Here is a 24,420-nt window from a genome sequence, read left to right on the forward strand (position 1 = left end):
ATTATATGGGAATTCAACAAAAGTCTTGGTTCAGCTCACTTTAAGACCTACTACTTAAAACTTTCAAGTTAGTAAAATCCCTTCTCCCAAACTTTTTTTTTTTAAGTGAATAAATTTTTATTCAGTATTAATTTTATGTCAAAGTTAGTAAAATCCTTGAGGAAATTTGTTTATCTTCTAGAAGACTTACTGACTGGGAAAATAATCTCATAATTTCTAATGAAAAAGTTACCCTTTTCCTCCAGTAGCTAGAGTGGAACTCCCGCCACATGCTCAGATTCACCCATAAGAAGTCTTACTAGAATATTGCCAATATGTATTTTAAAATGTTAGCCAATGAACAGGCATGAGCTTATGAATAAAGGTGATGTAGACAAATATCCATATGGTATGCTTTTAACTATACAACAGATCTTTCTTAATGATCTACATCATTCCTGAAATCTGTTTTTTAGAATTAACACTCTACACCGAAGTATATTCTCCATTTTCAACTTATCATTTCAGAACGTGATGCATCACAAATAATTTATCAGTTACAGGAAACAAAGATTTTGATAGGAGAAGCTGAGGAAAAAGTGAATGTATTACCTTAGAGTAAGGTAATGCATGAGCAAGTAATAGTGCAGAGCTCTAGTTTCTCCAAGGAAAAAGGTTATAGAAGAAAAAGGTGTCATTTGATCTTGGGTCAGATAGGTTTCTTAGGTTAACTGTTAAAAGAGTGTTGGAAAATAACTCCAATATATTTTTCATTATGCAAATTGTTCACAGAATTTTAGTACTAGAGGGCTTTAAAAGCATCTATCTAACTTTACCTCTTCATTTAACAGAGACAGAGAAAGTAAGTACCTTATTCAGTTGGCATAGCTAAAATGCAGCACTTCTAAATCCTTCCTATTTAGCATTCTTTTCATTGTATACAGTTGTCCTAATTGTTTCAGCTCTTTGATTCTTTATAATACACAAGTGATTTATTAATTTTAGCTTTATTCTATACAGGTTCAATTAAAGGTAGAAATATCTCTGTCTGTCAAATAAATAAATAAAATCTTTTTAAAAAGAGGGTAGGCAGGCACCTGGGTGGCTCAGTGGGTTAAAGCCTCTGCCTTCAGCTCAGGTCATGATCTCGGGGTCCTGGAATCTAGCCCCACATCGAGCTCTCTGCTCAGTGGGGAGCCTGCTTTCCTCCTCTCTCTCTGCCTGCCTCTCTGCCTGCTTGTAATCTCTGTCTGTCATATAAATAAATAAAATCTTTTAAAAAAATAAAAATAAAAAATAAAGGTAGAAATAAAAGTATAAAATGGATAAAGATCAGATTGCTCAATCGTTAAAATAAATGTTACATTTTTACAGAACAGAGTTGCTTTTAAAGTTCCCACTAAAGGCTTATCAAATATAAAATCATGTTTTTCAATATGCTATGAATATTATGGGCAGGGTGGGTTAGAATTCAGACAAGCATGAGTTTCTGTTTCAACTCTTGACTTTCCTAGCTAGGTGTTCAAAAGGCAAAGTCAAAAAGGATTAGAAATTACTTTGAAAACTATAGAATGATATGTAAATGAAAGGCATTATCATAATAGTATAAACCCACTTGGTGAATATTATATAGTAGGCCTTAATGTTTTGTTAGAAGTATAGCATATAAACCGCAGTGAGCAAAGATTTTTCAATGAATTAAAAACCCCACCACTGTCACTGCTACTATCAGAAGAGTCCTCTTCCTCCTCAGATTCAGAATAAAATTTCTTAGCAGCATTGTCTTTCTTTGTTTTTCCAGCTGGAGTCCATTCTTTTGCCTGTTTTAAAAAAAAAAGGAAACTGTAAATTCAAATGAATTCTCATTAAGGGGTTCAGTCTTCTGGCAAACAATCATTCAAAATACAATGTGAATCCAAAAGAAAGTTGCAGGTCTCAAAAAGAGAAGGCAACTATTAGAAGACCTGGCATTAAGGCTGATTCCCCTTTACTCCTAGGTAGAAGTAGTCAAATTTCACTTAGAGCACATTCTGTTAAATCAACACTCTTATTTTATATATAGTTTTAAACACTTTTGAAATTGCTGGTCCGCAGGAGATTTGAACTAAATATGCTGTAGAGGAGGTGAAGGCAGTTAGAGGCAGACACAGTAACAGCAACAAGAAATTCAAGATCATAGCTAAATACTGAGGTTAAAAAAGAAAACAAAAAACAAAACAAACAAACAAAAAACAACCCTGAATAAAGTGCCGGCAATCAACTCTAACCATCTCAAGGATCCAAACCCTTGGGGTAAGCTTTCTCTTTCCTTCATATTCTAAACATCTAATCCCCCCAAAAAAGGTTTAGCCATATCGATCCTTTACCATCAGTCAGGGTCATCTCATTCAGAATTCTGCAACTGCTTATTTTGCTTCTATTCATAACCCCCATGCCCCAACTCCAAGTTTGCTCCACATAGCAGCTAAAATGACTGAATTAAAACTGAAGTCTGATCAAGGCTCTCTTGGGTTTGAAAGATTGCCACAGCTCCCCATTTCACTCAGAAAAAGCCAGTCCTTAGAATAATCTACTCACCCTACCGAACCAGACCTTCCCTGCCTTTCAGACCTCTTGCTGCTGCTCTCCCTCTGGCCCACTCTGCACAAGTGCCTCCTAACTGTTCCTTTACACACTTCAGGCATGCTCCCCTGCAGGCCCTTTCCCCACCTGACTGCCCTTCCAAGCCTCTCCCCCAGGTAACTACATGGCTCACTCCCTCACTTCATTCAAGTCCTGCACAAAAGTCACCTCAGAGAGACTCTATTTAAAATTCCAACCTCACATACCTGGCACTTATAATCTTACTTTGCTCTATTCTTCTTCTTCTTCTTCTTCTTCTTCTTCTTTTTTGGTCATCACACACTTATACTTCCAACATACTATACAATTTACATATTTATTTTTATTGCCAGTCTATCCCTGCTACAACATCAGCTTCCACACAGCGGGGATATTTGAATACTTTGTACACAGATATATCTCAAAAGTGTCTGGCACAAAAATGATTAGTTGTGTGAATAGCTCCTTAAAGACTCTAATATACGGCATTAAAGTAAAATACATTATTTTCATAATTGTGACTTTAATTAACCCAGAAAAAATTAAATCATCTTACATATACTCTCTGTTAAAGAGTAGGGAAACCTGTATTTTTTAAGAGGTCAAAAATGGTTAAGACTCATTTATTTATCAAACTTTCAATTGAGTTTCTACTATGTGCCTGTCTGTAAGACTATATGACAGAGGTTTAAGAATGGTTCTCAACAGTGGACACACATTAGAATCATCTGAGAATATTTCTTAAAATGTTAATACAAAGAAAAAATATACTAAAAAGCTGATACCTGAGATTTACCTCCTAAGATTCTGATTTAAATGGTTTGCTGCAAGTCTCACACAGGTTTCCATGTGATTATAATATGCAGCTAGGATTGTAAACCCTGATCTAGAGGGCCTTCAGGCTTAAAGTATGTTGCTTAAAAAGATAAGCTTCAATAACTTGGAAATTACTAAATGGACAATAATAGAAAAATGAGTAAAAATTCCTTGAATATATTTGAATAAGATACATAAGGTCAGCAGTACTATTTTCTTTTTATGTAAAATGCTCTGTCTTCCAAATATGAATAAAGAACTGTTCTATAAACAAAGTTCTCCTATATTTGGTAAACACAGCAGTTCATATTTTTTCTTAAATCCTTACACATATTTTTCTGAAGCCTGGTAAAAAGTGTGCCAGATCAATGTTTGGGGGGGGGGGGGATTACTTAATTAGATGGCTTTCAGGATAAGACCAAATCAACAAATAAGGAAAATTAACGCTTCCATGTCCAAAGGAGCAAATTATCTTGATATGACTGAGTTTTAGGTTTTAAACAATAAAAACAATTTTAACTTTTTTAATGGTCCTTTATGATTATGATAGTTCTATCATTTCTAAGCAAAAGAAATAACAGAGGAAGAGAACAGTGAAGGACAAATTTGAAAGGTCCTTGGAGGAATAAAATATCAAAAGTAGATGTGTTTTATAAAGCAAAATACATTTCATGTACAAAAAGACAGTCTTCCTCTAAGAGGGCAGGATTTTCTAGAACTAGGCAAAAAAAATTCTAAAGGATTTTCAAAAACTTACTGGTATAATATAAATATATGTTACATCCAATATCCTGGAAATGGTAGTGTGCAATCCTAAGTGACTTCTACTGTCAATCTAACCAGGTTCCCTATCAGATAACCTAAACCTAGGCATTTTCCTTAACTAAGGTTATATTTCATAATAATGAGATGCGACCCTGGTAAGATCACTTTATGGTAAAACTAGGATAACACAGTGTATTACGTGCATGAAATATATTGATGTGATTTTGTAGGATGGGTGGAAGAGTTAAAGGCAGGAAAGACTATAAGGAACACTACTTTCTGCACTATTGCAGCTGCATTTGATATTAAAACGATGTATTTTTTAAAATTAATTATATCTCTTACAGTATAATTTTAAGCCAAAATATCTAGAGACCAGTAGATTAAAAATGTTTTTGTATAGTATCAATGGATAGTGACAAGTTTTCTTTAACCCATTCCATCAGTTTTAATTATTCTCCATAATAAGTCACCAATTATTAATTTTTAGAATGCAGTCAGCAAAATGAAAAAGAAATCAATTTGTCTCTGTTGAACTGGATAGGTGAAATGAACATAAGAAAATAGGTTATTTAAGTATTGTCCCTATAAGGTAGTTATGCTTAGAAGAGCACAAGACAATGGAAGAAGCCAGTCAACCAACCAATCCATCAGCCAATACAAGGATACTGCTGAAACCAAATTAAATTGCATAGCATTGCTATCAATTTCTGGGAAGATAAACTATTTTTATTTTTATTTTGGCAGAATGGGGCAGCAAGGAGGAAGGATAGGGGAGAAGTCGGGAGAGGATAAAAGGATGTTTGTATGTGTGCCAAAACACTATATACCCAATAGTGGAAAAGGAAAAGACCATAAAAACGACAAGCAGGCGTAGTAAGAAATTAGGAGAGAGATTAAATCTATGGAAAGAATCATATCAAAGAACATTTCTTTATATGCTAGCATCCAAAACAAAGTTGCACAAATAAGCCAATCTTTGAATGAAGAGTACTTAAGGGTATGTAGGCCTGAGTGAAAATCAACAAATGTAGTGTCAAGGAAGAATGGATATACAATTAGTTTTATTAAATTTTACATTTCTTTAAATCACCTCTAAATAGAATTTGTCACAACATAAAAATGACAGTGCTAAGTACTAAGAATAGCACACATCTGCAAACAAGCTCAAGCTTCCTCTCCTCATGTTATATAATAAAATTCAGTTAACAGCACAAACAAGGGACTCTGAATTGGGTTGGAATCCCAGTTCATCACTTACTAACTAGCTTACTAACTAACTTGTCCAAAGAGGTTGGACAACTTAAGTTCTCTGAACCCTGTTGCCTCATCTGTAAAATGGGAATAAAATAACCATCATTTATAATTACTATGAGGTTTAAGGAAGATAATGTATGTAAAACATTATCAAAGTACACTACTACCAGGGTTTGCTAAATGGAGGCAATAAGAGTTATTATTGTTCCTGGCCATGCTTCAAAGCCAGGATAAATTTGAATAGTTAAGAGAAACACATTTCTCAAAGGACCAAATTACATGGCTGGGCCCATTATAGAAACCTCTATTTTAAGTAATAAAGATTTTTTTCCATTTTATACAGAAAATTTAATTGGCAAGGAGGTTAACTGACTTTCCCAGAGGAATTAGTGGTTCAATACATTTTTTCTATTAGAAAATCACCCAAAATGTAATACCTAATTGTTCATTTTTATTAATTCTACTTTAAAAAGTTCTGGATATATTCACATAGTCAATTGCTAAAGACAATAAAAAAACCCTTCCCTTTACTTTTCTTGTTCATAGAAGAGTGAAAAATATTAGAAAATAACATTAATTCTTTTATTTTGGTAGCCAGCAATTTTTTTTTAAGATCTAGGAAAAGAATATTTATTTAGAGAGTTTTTTTTTTAATGTGAAAGCAACATATTATTCATTTTAGTTATGACCTTGTCTAAGAACATTTTCATACACAATGCAACCTATTTATGTTTAGACTTCACTTAAAAGATTTTCATCAGAAAATTCAGAAGAACACTTTGTATAGTTTTTCTGGAAGAGAACACCAAAAATCATTTAGAAAAATATTGACAGGAAGCTTACGAATCTCTAAACAAACTAGAAAAAGCACAATCCAATGACACTAAATACCTTAGAAATTGAACCTACACGGCTAAAAATGCAATACCAAAAATGTGGGTGGCACTGATGAGGAGAATTCGATTCTCTATTTCCTCGAAAAAAACAACAGAACATGTACAATGACACAGGAATACTACAATATTCAGTTCCCATAACAGCAAGATATATCTAACACATTACATTTAGAAATACCAGAACAATTTTCAATTTCAACCCCCCAAAAAAGCTTTTATATAAAACAATAGTTATTCTAGAATCTCCCACTGCTTGACAAAATTAATTTCAGAAAGGTCAACTTACCAACTCTATTATTTCTACGTTTCGAACTGATGGGTCCGGCGCCACCTCTGGCCAATTAGATAATTCCAGGTACCCGTTAGCTTTAGTGTTGAGAGTATGAGATAAAGTGCCTAGCTGGAAATGATCCCTATCTATTAAAATAGAGGAAAATATAAAATAAACAATATGAGCTGTATCTAACAGAGAACAATCCTAATCAGAGCTCAAGGTAATTGGCATATTACCTCAAATGTCAAGGAATAAATATAAACTAGGAAGCTCTTCATAGGTCAAAAAACTGATTTCAGTCCATAGATTACAATAATCTCTCCCATAATGGTCAATAAAAAAGCTAATCAGTCAGTGTGTTTAGAGGTGTTGCTCTGAAATGTAGCTTCTCTAAAAATTACTTTACTGTGAATATTAAGAATGACAGCACAGTTAAACAATCCATATACATGTCTTAGCACAAACACATCCAGAATTTTAATAGTTTTTCTACAAAACTGAACTGCTTTTTATCACCAGCAATTAAATAAGAAACAATATGAAAACCAGGGTATATAACTGCTTGATTCTAATTTTAATGGCTACTTGTTAAACTGATAAAATAATTACTCTTTCTAAAAAGCTGGGAAAAATAAGTCAACTTCCATCTTTGAAAAACAAATATATACATAAAGGGATATTTTTATGAAATAATCCTTCCTAGAAAAGTTTTGTTAGTATACAAAGAATATTTAATTAGTAACAACTCACCATTAAGGTAAAAATTAGATTCCTTATTAAATAAAGCTATTTAAAATAGAAATGAAGTCAATGTCTAGTAGAACAACACAGCTTTAATCTATTATTCAGCTAAACTGCTTAGTAAGAATAAAATCAAAAGAATGAAATTATTTAGGTAAATAAAGCATGCAAAGATATAAACCTTAATATAAAGGTTGCTCTAGAGAAAACATTGAGTAAAAAGCTATATAGGTTAATCACTTACATTTTTTAACAGATAAATTTTAAATGTATTAGAAATGGGGCATATTGTCATAATTTTTTAGGTAATACATTTTGCAGTTATATTCTGATAATACCTTTAAAAGGAGATTCAAGCAGTGGTGCAGGTTTTTGTGCTAGGAATATTTTTTTGGCATATTTACTCAGAGCTCCACTCTTCTCATTCGGAACAATAAGCTGCCTAATAAATCTTGTACGGTCTCTGATGTCGTAGTTTTGATCATACTTGCCGAGATTTAATATGTACTGGGTAAGCAATTTTGTCTGTTGGAAAAAAACAGAACAAGATGAGAATACAGTTATTTATGATTATTGATAACTCTGGATAAACATATTTAAAGAGGTAATAAAAATGAATGGTTATGTCAAACAAATGTTGTTCCGTAGGGAATATGCATTTCTAACGCTGCAAATGGAATTTTGAAGCCAAAGCACATGTCCTCTTCAGTATTGGGGAGGTGAATGCTGAGTACTGAGAAGCAGCCATGTGCTAGATTATTAAACTGCTGAAGTGGAAAGAAAGGCATCATTAAAAAAATAATCATATATGGCAAACCCGCTGAAGGGTCTACGTGAGAATAATGAATGTGGAAATACAACTAAAAACATGGCACTCAAAACTTAATCGGAAAAATATGCAGGACATCAAAACATCAGAGAGTATTAGGGGGCTGGCAAACTGCTTCTCCTGAGGTGTGTTTTATGAAGAGATACTGTCCCTGGCATAAGCAGTGTCTGCACTCTGACTGCACTCAGTTACTTTACCCTGAATTATGACCCATTAAAGCAGACACATGAATCACTGAACTGGATTACTGCAAATTATTTGCAGTGCATTTAGCTGTTACTTTTTCATAAAAGCAAGCTGCTGATGCCCTCTAAAAACTAGGATAAAAGACTCCTTCCATTTTTTTTCCCATGCTGCTTATAGCCTCTAGTAATATTGGTCATTTATTTATTTATGTAAGGCAGCAACTTATTATAGTAGCTTTTACACTGTAATAAGATTTCCAAAGTCAATTTCTGAATGTACTACATTAACATACATTGAGATAATTTTAATAGTAATTAAACCAAAATCGAAATGTTATCAAAATAGGTTTGTATTTTAAGCTCCAGTTATTTTATTGAAAAAGCATAGTTTTAATTCAGATTACATAAATACAATTGTAGCTATAAATTAAATAGGATTCATAATACATGGAAAAAAGAAACATCTACATTAGAACATTTTGTAGATGTTAGAAATGCATGCAAAACAAATCAATCAAGTGAGGCAGAGCTAAAGACAATTCTAGAACAGTAAGTCAAAGTACACAAATGGTGTGGTAAACTTTTACAGTTATAATTGGTTAAGATAATTGATTTGGATAGAAAGCAACCTTCTTGCAGTAATAATATATTTTAAAAGCATTAACCTAGTTCCAATAAAGCAGAACTATAAAAAATAAAAGGGAAAAATGTTAATAGAGCTATTCTGAATTTGGTTACCAGTAATTGCTATTCGCTAATTACTAGACCGTGTTGGTTCAACTATAGATAAGAAAAATTCTATGATTCATTTTTAAAAACAATTACCAAAATATTCACCAAATGAGGAATGCAGCTCAAAACAAAGTGACGTGTCCTGGACTAGGTTATTAGCTTTCTGAGAAAGGCTAGGAAACATACTAACCATCAGTTTTCTCAAATGCACAGTGAGAATTTATAACCAGGGTAACTCTGAAGTCCATCTGAGAGTGGCGATTTAGAAGGTGCAATTAAAATAAATCAGAGAAAAAAAATAAGTCTGTTCATTACAATGATTTCCTAAAAACTTTTATTCCAATATAGTTAACATACAGTGTCATTTAGTTTTAGGTGTACAATAAAGTGACTGAATGATTTTTTTCCTTTTTGTGCAAGTGGAGTGATGTATTTTGCTTCTATGTCTGGTCCCCAAAATTAATTTTTAGGAAATTAAACTATTTCAATATGTTAACAGACACTATCAAGAGTTAAGGAATTTTCAGGATTAAAGTTTTATAATTTTTACAGTATGCCTTTATGGACTTCAAAACTTGTTTGATTATACTGGTAGGCTTATAAAAACAGTTCCATTAAACATCCATTTTCAAAATGAAAGTTCTTTCTAAAAGATAAAAACCTATCTATATATAATGATGCATTAAAAACAATAATTATTCACCATATATTTATATACTTCAATCAGTTTCTTTGGAGTACCTAATACTAATTACTAATGACTAATACTAAGTCATTGATACTTCTCTTAAGAACATATTTCTACATGGTCTTATCATGAACTATTTTTAAAAAATAAGACTGCTCACAATCCTTCTGAATTTTATGATCAATAATTATGAAATTGTTGACATCTTCAACTTACTCTTTTCTATAGACTGTAATATTTTTAATGAAGAAAACACCCTCTTTACAGTATTAAACAATCTGGTCAGCAAAAAGAAAATTCTGTAGATAGAAGCATATTCTCATCATGCTTTCTTTCATGCTGACATCTGTAAAAATATCAAGCCCATATACTTAACTTTGACCACTCCAATTATTTTAATAATTATTTCTATGAGACAAAACTTTTAAGTCATTCTCTATTAACACTTTTTAAAATATTTCACCAAATTTAGAAAATGCAAAAATTACCTTCTCAATATCATTTCACTCTAATACAAAGTAAAAGCTCCATCAAAAAAAGTCTTTATGTTAGTTGAGATACTGCAAATGACAGAACTTCTAAAGTAAATCTTGAGGTCTTAACATTTAACTTGAAGGGAAAAATTTCAATAACTCCCTGCTTAAAAGATTTGTTTTCAAGAATTGCCATTTGCTAAAATTTTCAGAAGTTGAAGGTTTCTGGCATTCAGTTGGTAAATGCTTTAAAGATTTCCAATTGATTCTGAATCAAAACCTAACAAATAGATGTTTTGCTTACTCCCATCCCCTCCCTTGTTTTTAAAAACGAAAGCCAACATAGGATGGTTAGGTTAATTTACAAAGCAGTTTTTCACAAATCATGTTTTTAGGATCCATTTGGTAATATACAGCAAAAAAACTGTGTGCAAGAGTACATACTGTTATACATAAGTATGTGTTCTCAGTACTAGCTTCATGACAAGAATTCTATAGTCCAATTAAACTATATATATCAAACATCAGTATATTTGAACATTATAATTTTATTTCAATAGACAGAACAAACAGAAATGGTTTATGTGCACCACAACCAATTCTCAAAATGCTTCTCTTCCATAGTTTTCTTAATTTATTAAGAAACTGATTTTACCATGACATTTTTAGCAAAACCAAGTAATTTTATCTTCCATGTTGACCTCTTAAATTTACAAGAGCATTTACAACACTTTTGACAGAATAAACTTCCAAAAGCTTTGCTTTGATTCCATTTATAGCACTGACAGAGCAAACATACAAAAGCTTTGAGTGAAAAAAGTCAACCTATTATTGGAATTAATTGATTCTCTATTTTAAAACTAGCATTGTTTAGGTCCTTTTTCTGCTAATGGAGCAAATACAGAAAGAGTTACTGCTTCATTTTTCATATGTGCAAAAGAGAACTTGGAATATAAAATGAAGAAAATCAATTTTTAAAAAGTTACTTAAATGAGATCCTGTATCACAGAGAGCTATGTAAACATCTTCTGTGCCTGTAAATATTTGTGATCTTGAGACACAACCTTCTTAAAATAACTCTTAGGCTTTTTGAATAGATGCTGATGCTTTTTTAAGCAGATACATTTTATCTTTTGGTGGTTGTGTGGTCAGTGATACCACTGCAACTCTCAGAATGGATGGTAAATACTGGTAAACATTTTGTGCATATTAAATACCAAGAAAGAAATTCAGTATTTAGTTAAGTATACACTTCCATTTTTAAGAACTGATTGCTGCTGGAATTTATAACAAAATAAAGGAAGAACTACCAAATAATAATATAAATAGGCTTTAGATTTACACTGCATGATAAATGACAAAAGAAATGAAGTGAGTGTTCTGACCACTCACCAGTGATCTATGGCAGGACTATCTCCTGCACATATTTCATCTATAACCAGCCCTAACCTTCCCACATCTTACTTTGACTCCATCCACTGACAACTTGGGAGTTTCAAGCTTTGCACAGGCCATAGCGTAACCTGCTGGTACAGGTTGCCAGCAGATGAAACACTTCAACATTCATCTCACCACCACTGAAAAAAGGAAGGATTTAGCTTTTTCCTATTTGCCCTGTTAGGGCACAATCAGCACACATTCTGCATGCCGCTCTAAAAGAGAAATTACTTATGTAATATCCCAAAAAGGTTGGAAAAAGAAAGTCTTTCTGATTTAAATGTCTTACATATTAAAATGAAATTGCTTGTTTGTTGCACCTGTGTTTCCATGTCATTAGACAAAACCACAGCAGAGGTTAAAAGTACAATACAGAAGTCTACAAACTTTCTCTGTCCTATTTTAACACAACAATTAATAATAAAAATGAAGAATTTGGAGCAAATCCTAAATTGGATAGGACACACAGACAACAAACCTATATTAAATCTGTCCTGGATAACAGTGGCAAAGAAAGTAAATAATGGTTAAATAAATAATCATGAGCATTTTAAGATAACCAAAGACTGAATCCAAAACCAGATGGGACATTAAATTATTCTTTTAAATAGGTTTTACTTACAAAATTATGAAACAAAAAAATAATACAATGCACCTCAAAAACAGAAACATTAATAACTTGTTAAATTTTGATTATACATTATTTTTTTCTGCTTAGATTAAAGGGATTGTGACTGGTATCAACTAACAGCTAATGCTATCTGACACTACACCAATTACATTCCTTTCAGACTGACTCTAAGTTAGTGGGACATAGGAAAATGACTTTTGGGGAATGCTACATAAAAATTTTAAAAATCATGACTTGAAAAAACTTCTTAAAATATGAGCATTATATTTTTAACTAAACACTCTAACAAGTAATAAACTGATAAATATTCGCTCAAATAGCTTTCTTCAAATGTTTATTAAGTCAGCACAAAATAATAAAAAAGGTATCTCAAAATATAGTCCTAAAATCAGCTGAGATATACTCTTTAAGGAAAATAAAAAAGGACACAGAATTTAGCCATTTAGCAGAGCGAAGACTAATATTAGTTCCATACAGCTGTTATTTTGATAAAGATATTGGCAAATAGTTTGATAAATGAAAGAAAGCTACATAGAATTCTTAACCTATACCAGAGGGAAATCTAAGCAGTACCAGTGTTCCACGTAGTCAATTTCATCATTTTACGACCAACCAGGATGAAATTTACCGAATTTAAAAGTATCCATATTTTTGTCAACTTGAAAAGTTTTCTGTAAGTTCTTTCCTTATATGCTATATTTGCTTGAGTTTTTTAATGCCAAGAAAATAAATCCCAAAAAAGGGTAGCAATGTTACTACACAGAGCTTGAGCCCCTTTTGCTGTCATGTTAAATCATGCTGGGGGCAAAGACCAATTTCTCCAAAGACTTGAAATCACAGGGCAAGAGATAATTTGTGTCATTATTTTTTTTGTTAAGATTTTATTTATTTACCTATTTAGAATGCAAACTGGGGGGAGAGGCAAGTGGAGAGGGGGAAAGAATCTCAAGCAGATTTCAAGCTGAGTGCAGAGCCCAAAGTGGGGTTCAATTCCAGGACCCTGAGATCATGACCTGAGCCAAAACCAAGAGATTGATGCTCAACTGAATGAGGCACTCAGACACCCCAAGAGGGAACTTGTTTATAACTTCAGGAAGGATCCCCAAAATATAATTATGATTTATGAAATTTCTTACTAAGAATCTTACGAAAGAGTCCAAAAAGCAATACAAAGAAAATATAAGTATTAAAGATACTCAATGATTCACTCTCTTTTCTAATGGCAGAAAAGCAGAAACCTGTCTCACAGAAAATGAGACAGTTACTTAAATGAATTATATTTATACATGTCAATATTTTAAAAACATGGTATTACGAGAAAAAAAGTAGGTTACAAGAGTATGCAACCAAAATTTCAAAACCCACAAACCAGTAACATAGTACACAGATATATACTCGTGTAATGAACATGTAAAACAACACAAGACCGAAGGACACCACCAATATGATAGCAGCTACCAATGGGGAGGAAAATACGGTATGAACAGGAACTTGAGGATTTACTTTTACTTATTATACTTCCTTAAAAAAACAACAATTATGGTGAAAACACTGACTTAATCTTAGTGGTAGATACATATGTATTAATACTATTTTGCACTTTTCTATAGGTTTGCATTATTCTACAAAGAAAAAGAAAAACATGAGTCAAACAGAACAGTTATATTACTTATCACTACATTTAAAAGATTACAGGAAGTTTGAAAGCAAATGCACCCATTATTCACTAATTTTTAACTATTAACCAGTTTAATCAACCCCCAGTTTTCTCTCTCAGACCTCAGTAGACTATTTCAAGGAAGTCATGCTCAACCTTTACACTATGTCTTAAGAGCTACAGAGTTTCAGCAACTTCAGCTGATTTCAAAGTCCTTCAGGTTCTCCACCTGTATAACAGTGAAATTATTCTCCTTGTACGAGTATTCTAATAGCATTTTCTACTCTTGATAATCATATCTAACAATTTTTTCTTCATAGTAAGAGAAATTTTCACCACCCTTTTCTCAGTGGGGTAAACCCAAATGGAGTGTTTTTACTCATGAGAATATTCCAATAAGGGGATTAATTCCCTTACTATAAACGATAATATTCTCTAAGAATAATCCAGCAGCTGGTTAGCAGTAAAAACTAGGAATACAAAAAAGCATAATAACTAACATGGACCAAGCACTAATATGATGCAGGAAATCCTAATGCTTTACCTGGACTGCCTCCTTTAATCTTTTTAATAAATTTGTGAGGTAGAGACAGTAGCATAACCTCTTAATTATTCTGAAAATGTACATTTGTTCCAATTCAGTTGTATAACGTCAATTTTGTGTTTACCTGGGCATGATTTTGTCTGCAAGAAATACTAGGTGAAGCTAGAGAATGGCTACCAGCTGAACTGGGCTTTATAGGATTGACAAAACATACTAACCTCAAACATCTACCTCACAGAAGAAGAGAATTAGTGATATAGAAGACCAAATGATGAAAAATAAAGAAGCTGGGAAAAAGAGAGATAAACTACTACTAGATCATGAAGGGAGAATTCGAGAGAGAAGTGATACCATAAGACGAAACAATATTAGAATAATTGGGATCCCTGAAGAAGAAAGAGAGAGAGGGGAAGAAGGTATACTGGACTAAGTTATAGAGTAGAACTTCCCTAATTTGGGGAAGGAAACAGGCATCAAAATCCAGGAGGCACAGAGAACACCCCTCAAAATCAATAAAAATAGGTCCACACCCTGTCATCTAATATTAAAACTTACTAGTCTTAATGACAAAGAGAAAATCCTGAAAGTAGATCAGGACAAGAAGTCTGTAACATACAATGGTAGAAATATTAGATTGGCAGCAGACTTATCCATAGAGACCTGGCAGGCCAGAAAGGACTGGCAATGATATAATCAGAGCACTAAACAAGAAAAGTACGGAGCCAAGAATACTATATCCAACTAGGCTGACACTGAAAACAGAAGGAGCGATTTAAAAAAACAAACAAACAAAAAAAACCTTCCAGAACAAACAGCAACTAAAAGAATTTACAAACACCAAACCAGCCCTAGAGGAAATATTGAAAGGGGTCCTCTTAGCAAAAAGAGAGCCCAGAAGTAACATAGACCAGAAAGGAACAGAGATAATATACAGTAACAGTCACTTTACAAGCAATACAATAGCACTAAATTCATATTTTTCAGTAATTACCCTGAATGTAAATGGGCTAACTGCCCCAATCTAAAGACACAGGATATCAGACTGGATAAAAAACAAGGCCCATCAAAATGTTATCTGCAAGAGACTCATTTTAGACACAAAGACACCTCCAGATTTAAAATGAGCAGGTGGAAAAACATTTACCATGCTAATGGACATCAAAAGAAAGCTAGGATGGAATTCCTTATATCAGAAAAACTAGATTTTCAACCAAAGACTATATAATAAGAGATGAGGAGGGACACTATATAATACTTAAGGGTCTGTCCAACAAGAAGATCTAACAATTTTAAATATGTATGCCTCGGGCGCCTGGGTGGCTCAGTGGATTAAGCCACTGCCTTTGGCTCGGGTCATAATCTCAGGGTTCTGGGATCGAGTCCCGCATCAGGCTCTCTGATCAGCAGGGCGCCTGCTTCCTCCTCTCTCTCTCTGCCTGCCTCTCTGCCTACTTGTAATCTCTCTCTGTCAAATAAATAAATAAAATCTTTAAAAAATAAAAAATAAATAAATAAATACCTATGCCTTTAACATGGGAGCAACCAATTACATAAACCAATTAATAACAAAATCAAAGAAACACAACAATAATACTAGAAGACTTTAACACCCCCCATCACAAAATGGATAGATCAACTAAGCAAAAGATCAACAAGGGAATGAAGGCATTAAATGACACACTGGATGAGAAGGATGTACTGATATATTCAGAACACTCCATCCAAAAGCAACAGAATACACATTCTTCTCTAGTGCACATGGAACACTCTCCAGAATAGATCACATCCTGGGTCACAAATTAGGTCTCAACAGGTACCAAAAGATCAGGATCATTCCCTGCATATTTTCAGAACACAATGCTTTGAAACTAGAACTCAATCACAAGAAGAAAGTTGGAAAGAACTGAAATACATGGACGCTAAAGAGCATCCTGGGTCAACCAGAAAATTAAAGAAGAATTAAAATATTCATGGACAAAAATGAAAGGAAGACACAAGTTCAAAATCTTTGTGAGACAACCTAAACCTAAAGGAGCCAGACAAAGAACAGCAAATAAAGCCTAACCCCAGCAAGAGAAGAGAATAAGGACTAGAGCAGAAGAGAATAAGGACTAGAGCAGAAAACAATGAAATAGAAACCAAAAAACAGTAGAAGCGATCAACAAAACTAGGAGCTGGTTCTTTCAAAGAATTAATAATTTATCCAGGACAGATTTATCAAAAAAAAAAAAAAGAGAGAGAGAGAGAGAGAGAAAGGACCCAAATAAATAAAATCACAGAGGAAAGAGGAGCGATCACAACCAACACCAAAGAAATGCAAACAATTACAAGAACATATTATAATCAACTATATGTCAACAAATTAGGCAACCCGGAAGAAATGTATGCATTCCTAAAGATGTATACACTACCACAAATGAACTAGGAAGAAATAGAACACCTGAACAGACCCATAACCAGTAAGGAAATTGAAGCAGTCATCAAAAGCCTCCCAACAAAAAAGAGCCCAGGACCAGATGGCTTCCCAGGGGAATTCTACCAAACATTTAAAAAAGAATTAATACCTATTCTCCTGAAACTGTTCCCAAAAAATGGAAATGGAAAGAAAACTTCCAAACTTATTTTATGAGGGCAGCATGACTTTGATCCCAAAATCAGACAAAGGCCCCCATCAAAAAGGAGAATGACAGACAAATATCCCTGATGAATATGGATACCCAAACTCTCAAGTGTCAGGATATAAAATAAATGCACAGAAATCAGTTGCAATTCTACACACCAATAAAAAGACAGAAGGAGAAATTAAGGGGTAGATCCCATTTACAACTGCACCCCAAAACATAAGATACCCAGGAGTAAAATCTAACCAATGGGGCAAAGAATCTGGACTCAGAAAACTCTAGAATACCCATGAAAGAAATTGAAGAAGACGCAAAGAGATGGAAAAACACTCCATTCTCATGGATTAGAAGAACAAATATTGTGAAAATGTCTATGCTACCTAGAACAACCTACGCATTTAATGCAATTTCTATCAAAAAAACAACTTTTTTCACAGAGCTATAACAAATAATACCCAAATTTGTATGGAACCAGGAAAGACCCTGAATAAACAGAAGAGTGTTGAAAAAGAAGAGCAAAGGTTGCAGCATCACAATTCCAGATTTGAAGCTCTATTACAAAGTTGTAATCATCAAGACAGTATGGTACTGGCACGAGAACAGACAGATAGATATTGGAACAGAATAGAGAATCCAGAAATGGATCCTCAACTCTATGGTCAACTAATCTTCGACAAAACAGGAAAGAATGTCTAACAGAAAAAAAGACAGTCTCTTCAACAAATGGTGTTGGGAAAATTGGACAGCCACATGCAGAAGAATGAAACTGGACTATTTCCTTACACCACACATAAAAATAGACTAAAAATGGATTAAAGACTCAATATGAGATAGAAATCCATCAAAATCCTTGAGAACACAGACAACAACCTCTTTGACTTCAGCTGCAGCAACTTCTTCCTAGAAACATCACTAAAGGCAAGGGAAGAAGGGCACAAATAACCTATTGGGACTTCATCAAGATCAAAAGCTTTTGCATAGCCAACAGCTGACAAAACCAAAAGACAACCAATAGAATGAGAGAAGATGGTTGCAAATGACATATCAGATAAAGGGCTAGTATCCAAAATCTATAAAGAACTTTAAGAATTCAATACTTAAAGAATACATAACTCAATAAAGAAATGGACAGAAGAACAGACATTTCTGCAGAGACATCCAAATGGCCAACAGACACATGAAAAAGTACTCAACATCACTCAGCATCAGGAAAATACAAATCAAAACCACCTCACACCAGTCAGAATGGCTAAAATTAACAGGTCAGGAAATGACAGATGTTGGCAAGGATGTGGAGAAAGGGGAACCTTCCTACACCATTGGTGGGAATATAAGCTGGTGCAGCCACTCTGGAAAACAGTATGGAGGTTCCTCAAAAAGTTGAAAATACAGCTATCCTATGACCCAGCAATCGCACTACTGGATATTTATCCCAAAGAAACAAATGTGATCCAAAAGAGCATGTGTACCCCAATGTTTATAGCAGCAATGTCCACAGCAGCCAAACTATGGACAGCCAAACTATAGCTAAACTACAGCTGTTTATCAGCAGATGAATGGATAAAGGAGATATTATATATATACATAATGGAATACTATGCAGCCATCAAAAAATGAAATCTTGGGGTGCTTGGGTGGCTCAGTTGTTAAGCAGCTGCCCTCGGCTCAGGTCATGATCCCAGAGTTCTAGAATTCGATCCCCATGTCAGGCTCCCTGCTTGGCGGGAAGCCTGCTTCTCCCTCTGCCATTCCCCCTGCTTGTGTGCTCAGTCTCTCTCTTGCTGTCTCTCTCTTTGTCAAATAAATAAATAAGATCTTAAACAAAAAATAAATCTTGTCATTTGCAATGACATGGATGGAACTAGAGAGTAGTATGCTAAGCAGAGTAAGTCAATCAGAGAAAGACAATTATCATATGATCTCACTGATATGAGGAATTTGAGAAACAAGACAAGATCATAGGGGAAGGGAGGAAAAAATGGAAAAGATAAAACCAGAGAGGGAGATAAACCATAAGAGACTGTTAATCTCAGGAAACAAACTGAGGGTTGCTGGAGTGAAGAGGGATGGGAGGGATGGGGTGGCTGGTTGATGGACACTGGGAGGGTTTGTGCTCAGGTGAGCGCTGTGAATCATGTAAAACTTATGAATCACAGACCTGTACCCCTGAAACAAATAATACATTATATGTTAATTTAAAAAAACAAGATAAGAAATTAAAAAAACAGAATAGTTAAAAAATCAATAATTTAACAAAAGCCTAATTGCATTTGCAAAATCTCTCACAGAATTCTAGCAAGTTTTTGTAAAACAGAGTTTCAAAAAAAAACCTTTGGTCTTTTTTCACAGAACTGAACAAAAAAAAATTCCTCTACACTATAAAAAAAAATTAATAACTTAGATCTCAGGTCATGATCTCAGGGTCCCAATAACTAAATAATTCATTAACAATTCTGGAATGCTCACTGAGGTATCTACACCACAGGAAATTCAGATCTACAAATAAATATCAGGACTTCATGGCAAACCAGTCCCTAAGCACCGTGGCTTGGTCTCCTTAATCCATTTTTCAAGATGGCTAAAATAAAAATGAAAACAATTCTTTACATTTAGATCAAGTAAATCATTATAGTCTCTGTGTCATATCCAACAGTTATGAACCATACAACTTAAAAATACTGTCAAGTTCACGGTGATTAAAAACTACTCTTTAATGCTTAGTTTACCAACTCTTTCAAGACCCCTTTTCTTGAGAAATGAGAAACTGGAGAACAGGGCACAACCCTATAGATACTGCCACTCATCTACTTTTATATTTAATCATTTAATAAATAATGAGTTATGTAAAAATGTATATGAAAACTTGGCATGTTTTCTAAATATCATTATGCTTTTACCAGTAGGTGGTGAAGTCAATTTGTGGTTATCTAGAAGTATCATTCTAAAATATACAATAGAACACTCCAGAAACTGATGTCCAAAACTTCATTTAATAATAAAGCTCAAGAAAGTATGTCCGAGTGCAAGCTATGTTGTCTTCAAATTCAAAAGATATAGAATACACTTCACAATTTCTGAACAAAAAGTACTACTTTTCCATTATTGTTTCCTTATAGCTACAAACACAGCCAAAAACAGAACCTTCATTTAATTGTATAAGACATAACTACTTTAGATCTGGATTAACATTCTAATTTTGTATTAATTTTATAATAACCTAGAAACTAGATACATTTAGAATAGCCAATTCTAGGTGTTATAATGAGTTTCTCAATACTATATCGATTTAGAGATTAGGTTAACATGGTGTTTTATCAATAAACGAGATACAACAAACATAGCTGTTTCATGACTCTCACTGCTCTCCTCTTTTCCTACTTGAGGGGCACCTGGGTGGCTCGGTAAGTTAAGCTCTGCCTTTGGCTCAGGTCATAATCCCAGGGTCTCAGGGTCCAGCCCCACATCAGACTTCCTGCGAAAAGTGTGCTTCTCCCTCTCTCTTTGTCCCTCCCCCAACACACACTCTCTCTGTTCCCTCTTTCTCAAATAAATAAATAAATAAATAAAATCTTAAAAAAAAAAAAAGTTTTATCCTTCACAAAACCTTCTCTCATTGCTCACCTCATTCTACTTCAGACTTTCAATAACTTTCTCCTCTGAAATTCCACTATATCTTAATACTTCTATTATAGTGGTTACCACATACTATTTCAGTTATGTTTTTCTCCCTATTAGACCAGAACATTATCTCTCTGCACCACTACCTTCTAATATAGAAACTTAAAGAAACAGACACCTAGTAATTGTTGAATGGACAAACTAATGCATGAACAGACCTTAGCTACTTCATTAAAGAGGAAAGTAGGTGTCACATAGGTAGACTAAGATTTAGACTCTTACCTGTCTGGAGTTGGTCAAATACAATTTTGCTCCCAGATTTAAAATCTGAAGTTTTACCAGATCATCTTCACTCGTGAAGCTTTTAGCCATCTTCCTCAAAACATCAGGGGCAATTTTAGGAACTCGTTCACAGTTTTCTCCAATTAGCCAAAGAATACTTGCTCTAGCCACAGGAACCTAACATGAGAAGCAGATTATATAGTTACAAATAAGATAATCACAATCACTCCTTGACAATAACATAGAAAAGGCTCTAAATATAATAAAGGTTTTATATCTACTCATGTAATATGTATACCCAGGAAGTGTATTTTATTTTATTTTTTTTTTTAAGATTTTATTTATTTACTTGAGAGAGAGACAGTGAGAGAGAGCATGAGCAAGGAGAAGGTCAGAGAGAGAAGCAGACTCCCCATGGAGCTGGGAGCCCGATGCAGGACTCGATCCTGGGACTCCAGGATCATGACCTGAGCTGAAGGCAGTCGTCCAACCAACTGAGCCACCCAGGCATCCCAGGAAGTGTATTTTAGTTATGGGTTTTCCTTAGTTATCAAGGAATTGATCATCAAAACTGATTTCAGAGATAATGCCTTAGAAAACATTCACAGAGAAAAAACCATTTGTCTAGAATCTTGATTCCATCATAGATGTGCAAGTTCATGCACATTTGTTTATGCATTACTGGTGCTGTTTTTGTCCTATAATAGCAGAGGTAAGTACAGTTGATCCTTGAACAATACAGGTTTGAACTATAGTGAGTCTTTACTAACGACTTTTTTCAATAAATACAGCATAATACTGTAAATGTATATTCTCTTCTTTATGATTTTCATAATATTTTCTATTTTCTGGCTTATTTTAAGAACTCAAGTTTGTAATACATGCAACATACAAAGCATGTGTTAATCAACTGTTTATGTTATTGGTAAGGCTTCTAGTCCACAATAGGCTATCAACACTTAAGTTTTTGGGGAGTCAAAGTTAAACCTGGATATTTCATTGTAGGAAAGAGGGTGTTAAAGCTGAAAATATTCAGTATACAGCAATTTTAGAAAAGGTTTGCTGACTTCTGCTCAAGGGCACTGGTTAATAAACCTCAATGCCCATAAAAAAATCATCCAGAATTCTTACTAAAACTACAGGGTGTTGGTATCAGGTCCAGGCAGTAGCTCTGTTATGGGGCCCAGGAATTTACATTTTATGAAGCATCACAGATGATTTCTAAGATGGGAGGCCTGCAAACCATGTTTTGAGAATCCACTGGATAACAGAAAGAAAGAAATAGATTCATTAAAGACCATGATTTCAAATTAAAACTCTTACTATCCTCTATATATTTGCATCTACAGTACTGGGGATATATAAAACTGACAAAATCATCAAAGTATATTTATAAAAAATCATGAATCCTGGTCTATTATTTGGTCATCAACAAAAGAAACAGGGATAAGATAAATCTGCCTGATACTATATTTTGGCATTTTATTTTTTAATAAAGTACATTTCAATATAATTTGTTTTTTTTTAATTGCTTTGCTACAAATTGGAAACCATCCATCAGCACCATTAAGACCAACATTTTAGAGTATGCAAATTAGTTTTATTACTATTTGTTTATTTGTATCCTTTCTTACTCCAAAAGAGATTTGAAGGGGTATGTAAATTAGTTTTTGTGAACATTTTCACCTACTATAGAAAATCTGCTTTTCATAATAAATGAAAAAGCCAATGACTATCATTAAGAGGTAGCATCACAAGAAGAGATAATAGTCTTTTTATGAAATCCTTTCCAATTCCTCAAATAAAGTCCTAATATTTTCACTACAGTTTCACAGGTGTACAGGGCATAAGTGCTGAATAAGAAAGGGAGAGTAGGGACCTCTGCACAACTAAAATTTTATTTTTATTTTTATTTTTAATTTATTTTTAAATTTTTTTTTATTTGACAGAGATCACAGGTAGGCAGAAAGGCAGGCAGAGAGAGAGGAAGGAAAGCAGGCTCCTTGCTGAGCAGAGAGCCCGATGTGGGGCTCGATCCCAGGACCCTGGGATCATGACCTAAGCTGAAAGCAGAGGCTTTAACCCACTGAGCCACCCAGGCGCCCCTGCACAACTAAAATTTTATTGCAATATCCACCACCTCAAATTCTTTCAAAACACTCATTTTATGAAATAGTATAAAATTACTAAGACATTCCTTTTTTTTTTTTTAAGATTTTATTTATTTGACAGACAGAGATCACAAGTAGGCAAAGAAGCAGGCAGAGAGAGGAGGAAGCAGGCTCCCTGTTGACTCAATCCCAGGACCCTGGGATCATGACCTGAGCGGAAGGCAGAGGCTTTAACCCACTGAGCCACCCAGGTGCCGCTACTAAGACATTCCTAACTTGGGTGTTTCACCAGAAGCAAAATGAGGTCATCTGAAAGATTTAAAACCAAAGTATATATTTTCACATACTATGACAATAGCATTATCTATAAATTAATATTAGAATGAGCTTAGTAACAGAGAAGAAATCACAATATTCATGTAATAAGTTTAGTAAGTATAAATAATACATATAATAATAAATGCTATTATAAATCTATTCATGAAGTATGATAAAACTGATATCCTTACTGTATACTGACTGTGGAAAGAGGTTATTTCTAATGTTCCAAAGGCTACATTGCATTAAAACCTTAATCCCAATCTATTATTTTAAATTGGGCTAAAGAATAGTAATTGAGTGGTACATTAAATTTTCTAGTATGAAGCAATTTAAGTTGCCTGACTCCATGAAAGGTACCTCTAAATAAAAATATATGTACAGGGGCACCTGGGGTGGCTCAGTGGGTTAAGCCTCTGCCTTCAGTTCGGGTCATGGTCTCAGGGTCCTCGGATTGAGCCCCACATCGGGCTCTCTGCTCAGCGGGGAGCCTGCTTCCTCCCTCTCACTCTGCCTGCCTCTCTGCTACTTGTGATCTCTCTCTGTTAAATAAATAAATAAAATATTTTTTAAAAAAGAATATATGTACAACTTCAGATTTTGGTTATGCTAGATTTACTTTTCTTAAATATTTTATTATATACTACTGGTATAAAAATTAGAATTCTAGGACATTCTAACCTACAGTCACACTTTAAGTAATTTTCTTCTGGTAACACAGTTATAATTCTTTTTTGCAATTAAGACAATTTCAAAAAGTTTTAAGAGATTGTTTATATTCCTACTTATTAATATACTAAGATTAAAATAATATTTAAACACTCTAAACATTCATAATGCATACATTTAAAACACAATTCTTTGGGAAAAATGAAAATCAATAAATTGTAATGCTCACAATGAAGAATCTCAAGACAGTGGTGGTAGAGGGCAGGGTAATATTCAGAGGTTCTAGAACTGAGGTA

At 33.8% G+C, this 24,420-nt stretch overlaps 1 protein-coding gene across 4 annotated transcripts in view; it reads right to left on the bottom strand.

The window, feature by feature from the left end:
- The window catches only part of AP3B1 (adaptor related protein complex 3 subunit beta 1), a 284,409-nt gene that overhangs the window by 105,820 nt on the left and 154,169 nt on the right, over nt 1-24,420 (bottom strand). For all 4 annotated transcript variants that reach the window (XM_059418118.1, XM_059418119.1, XM_059418117.1 and 1 more), the window contains 4 exons: nt 21,027-21,203; nt 7,668-7,854; nt 6,601-6,731; nt 1,691-1,799 (listed from right to left, as the gene is read on the bottom strand). In XM_059418118.1, coding sequence (XP_059274101.1) covers nt 1,691-1,799; nt 6,601-6,731; nt 7,668-7,854; nt 21,027-21,203 — 604 coding nt within the window. The remainder of the gene's footprint in view (nt 1-1,690; nt 1,800-6,600; nt 6,732-7,667; nt 7,855-21,026; nt 21,204-24,420) is intronic.

This window comes from Mustela nigripes, chromosome 12 (genome assembly GCF_022355385.1).
Source record: "Mustela nigripes isolate SB6536 chromosome 12, MUSNIG.SB6536, whole genome shotgun sequence".
Taxonomy (NCBI): Eukaryota; Metazoa; Chordata; class Mammalia; order Carnivora; family Mustelidae; genus Mustela; species Mustela nigripes.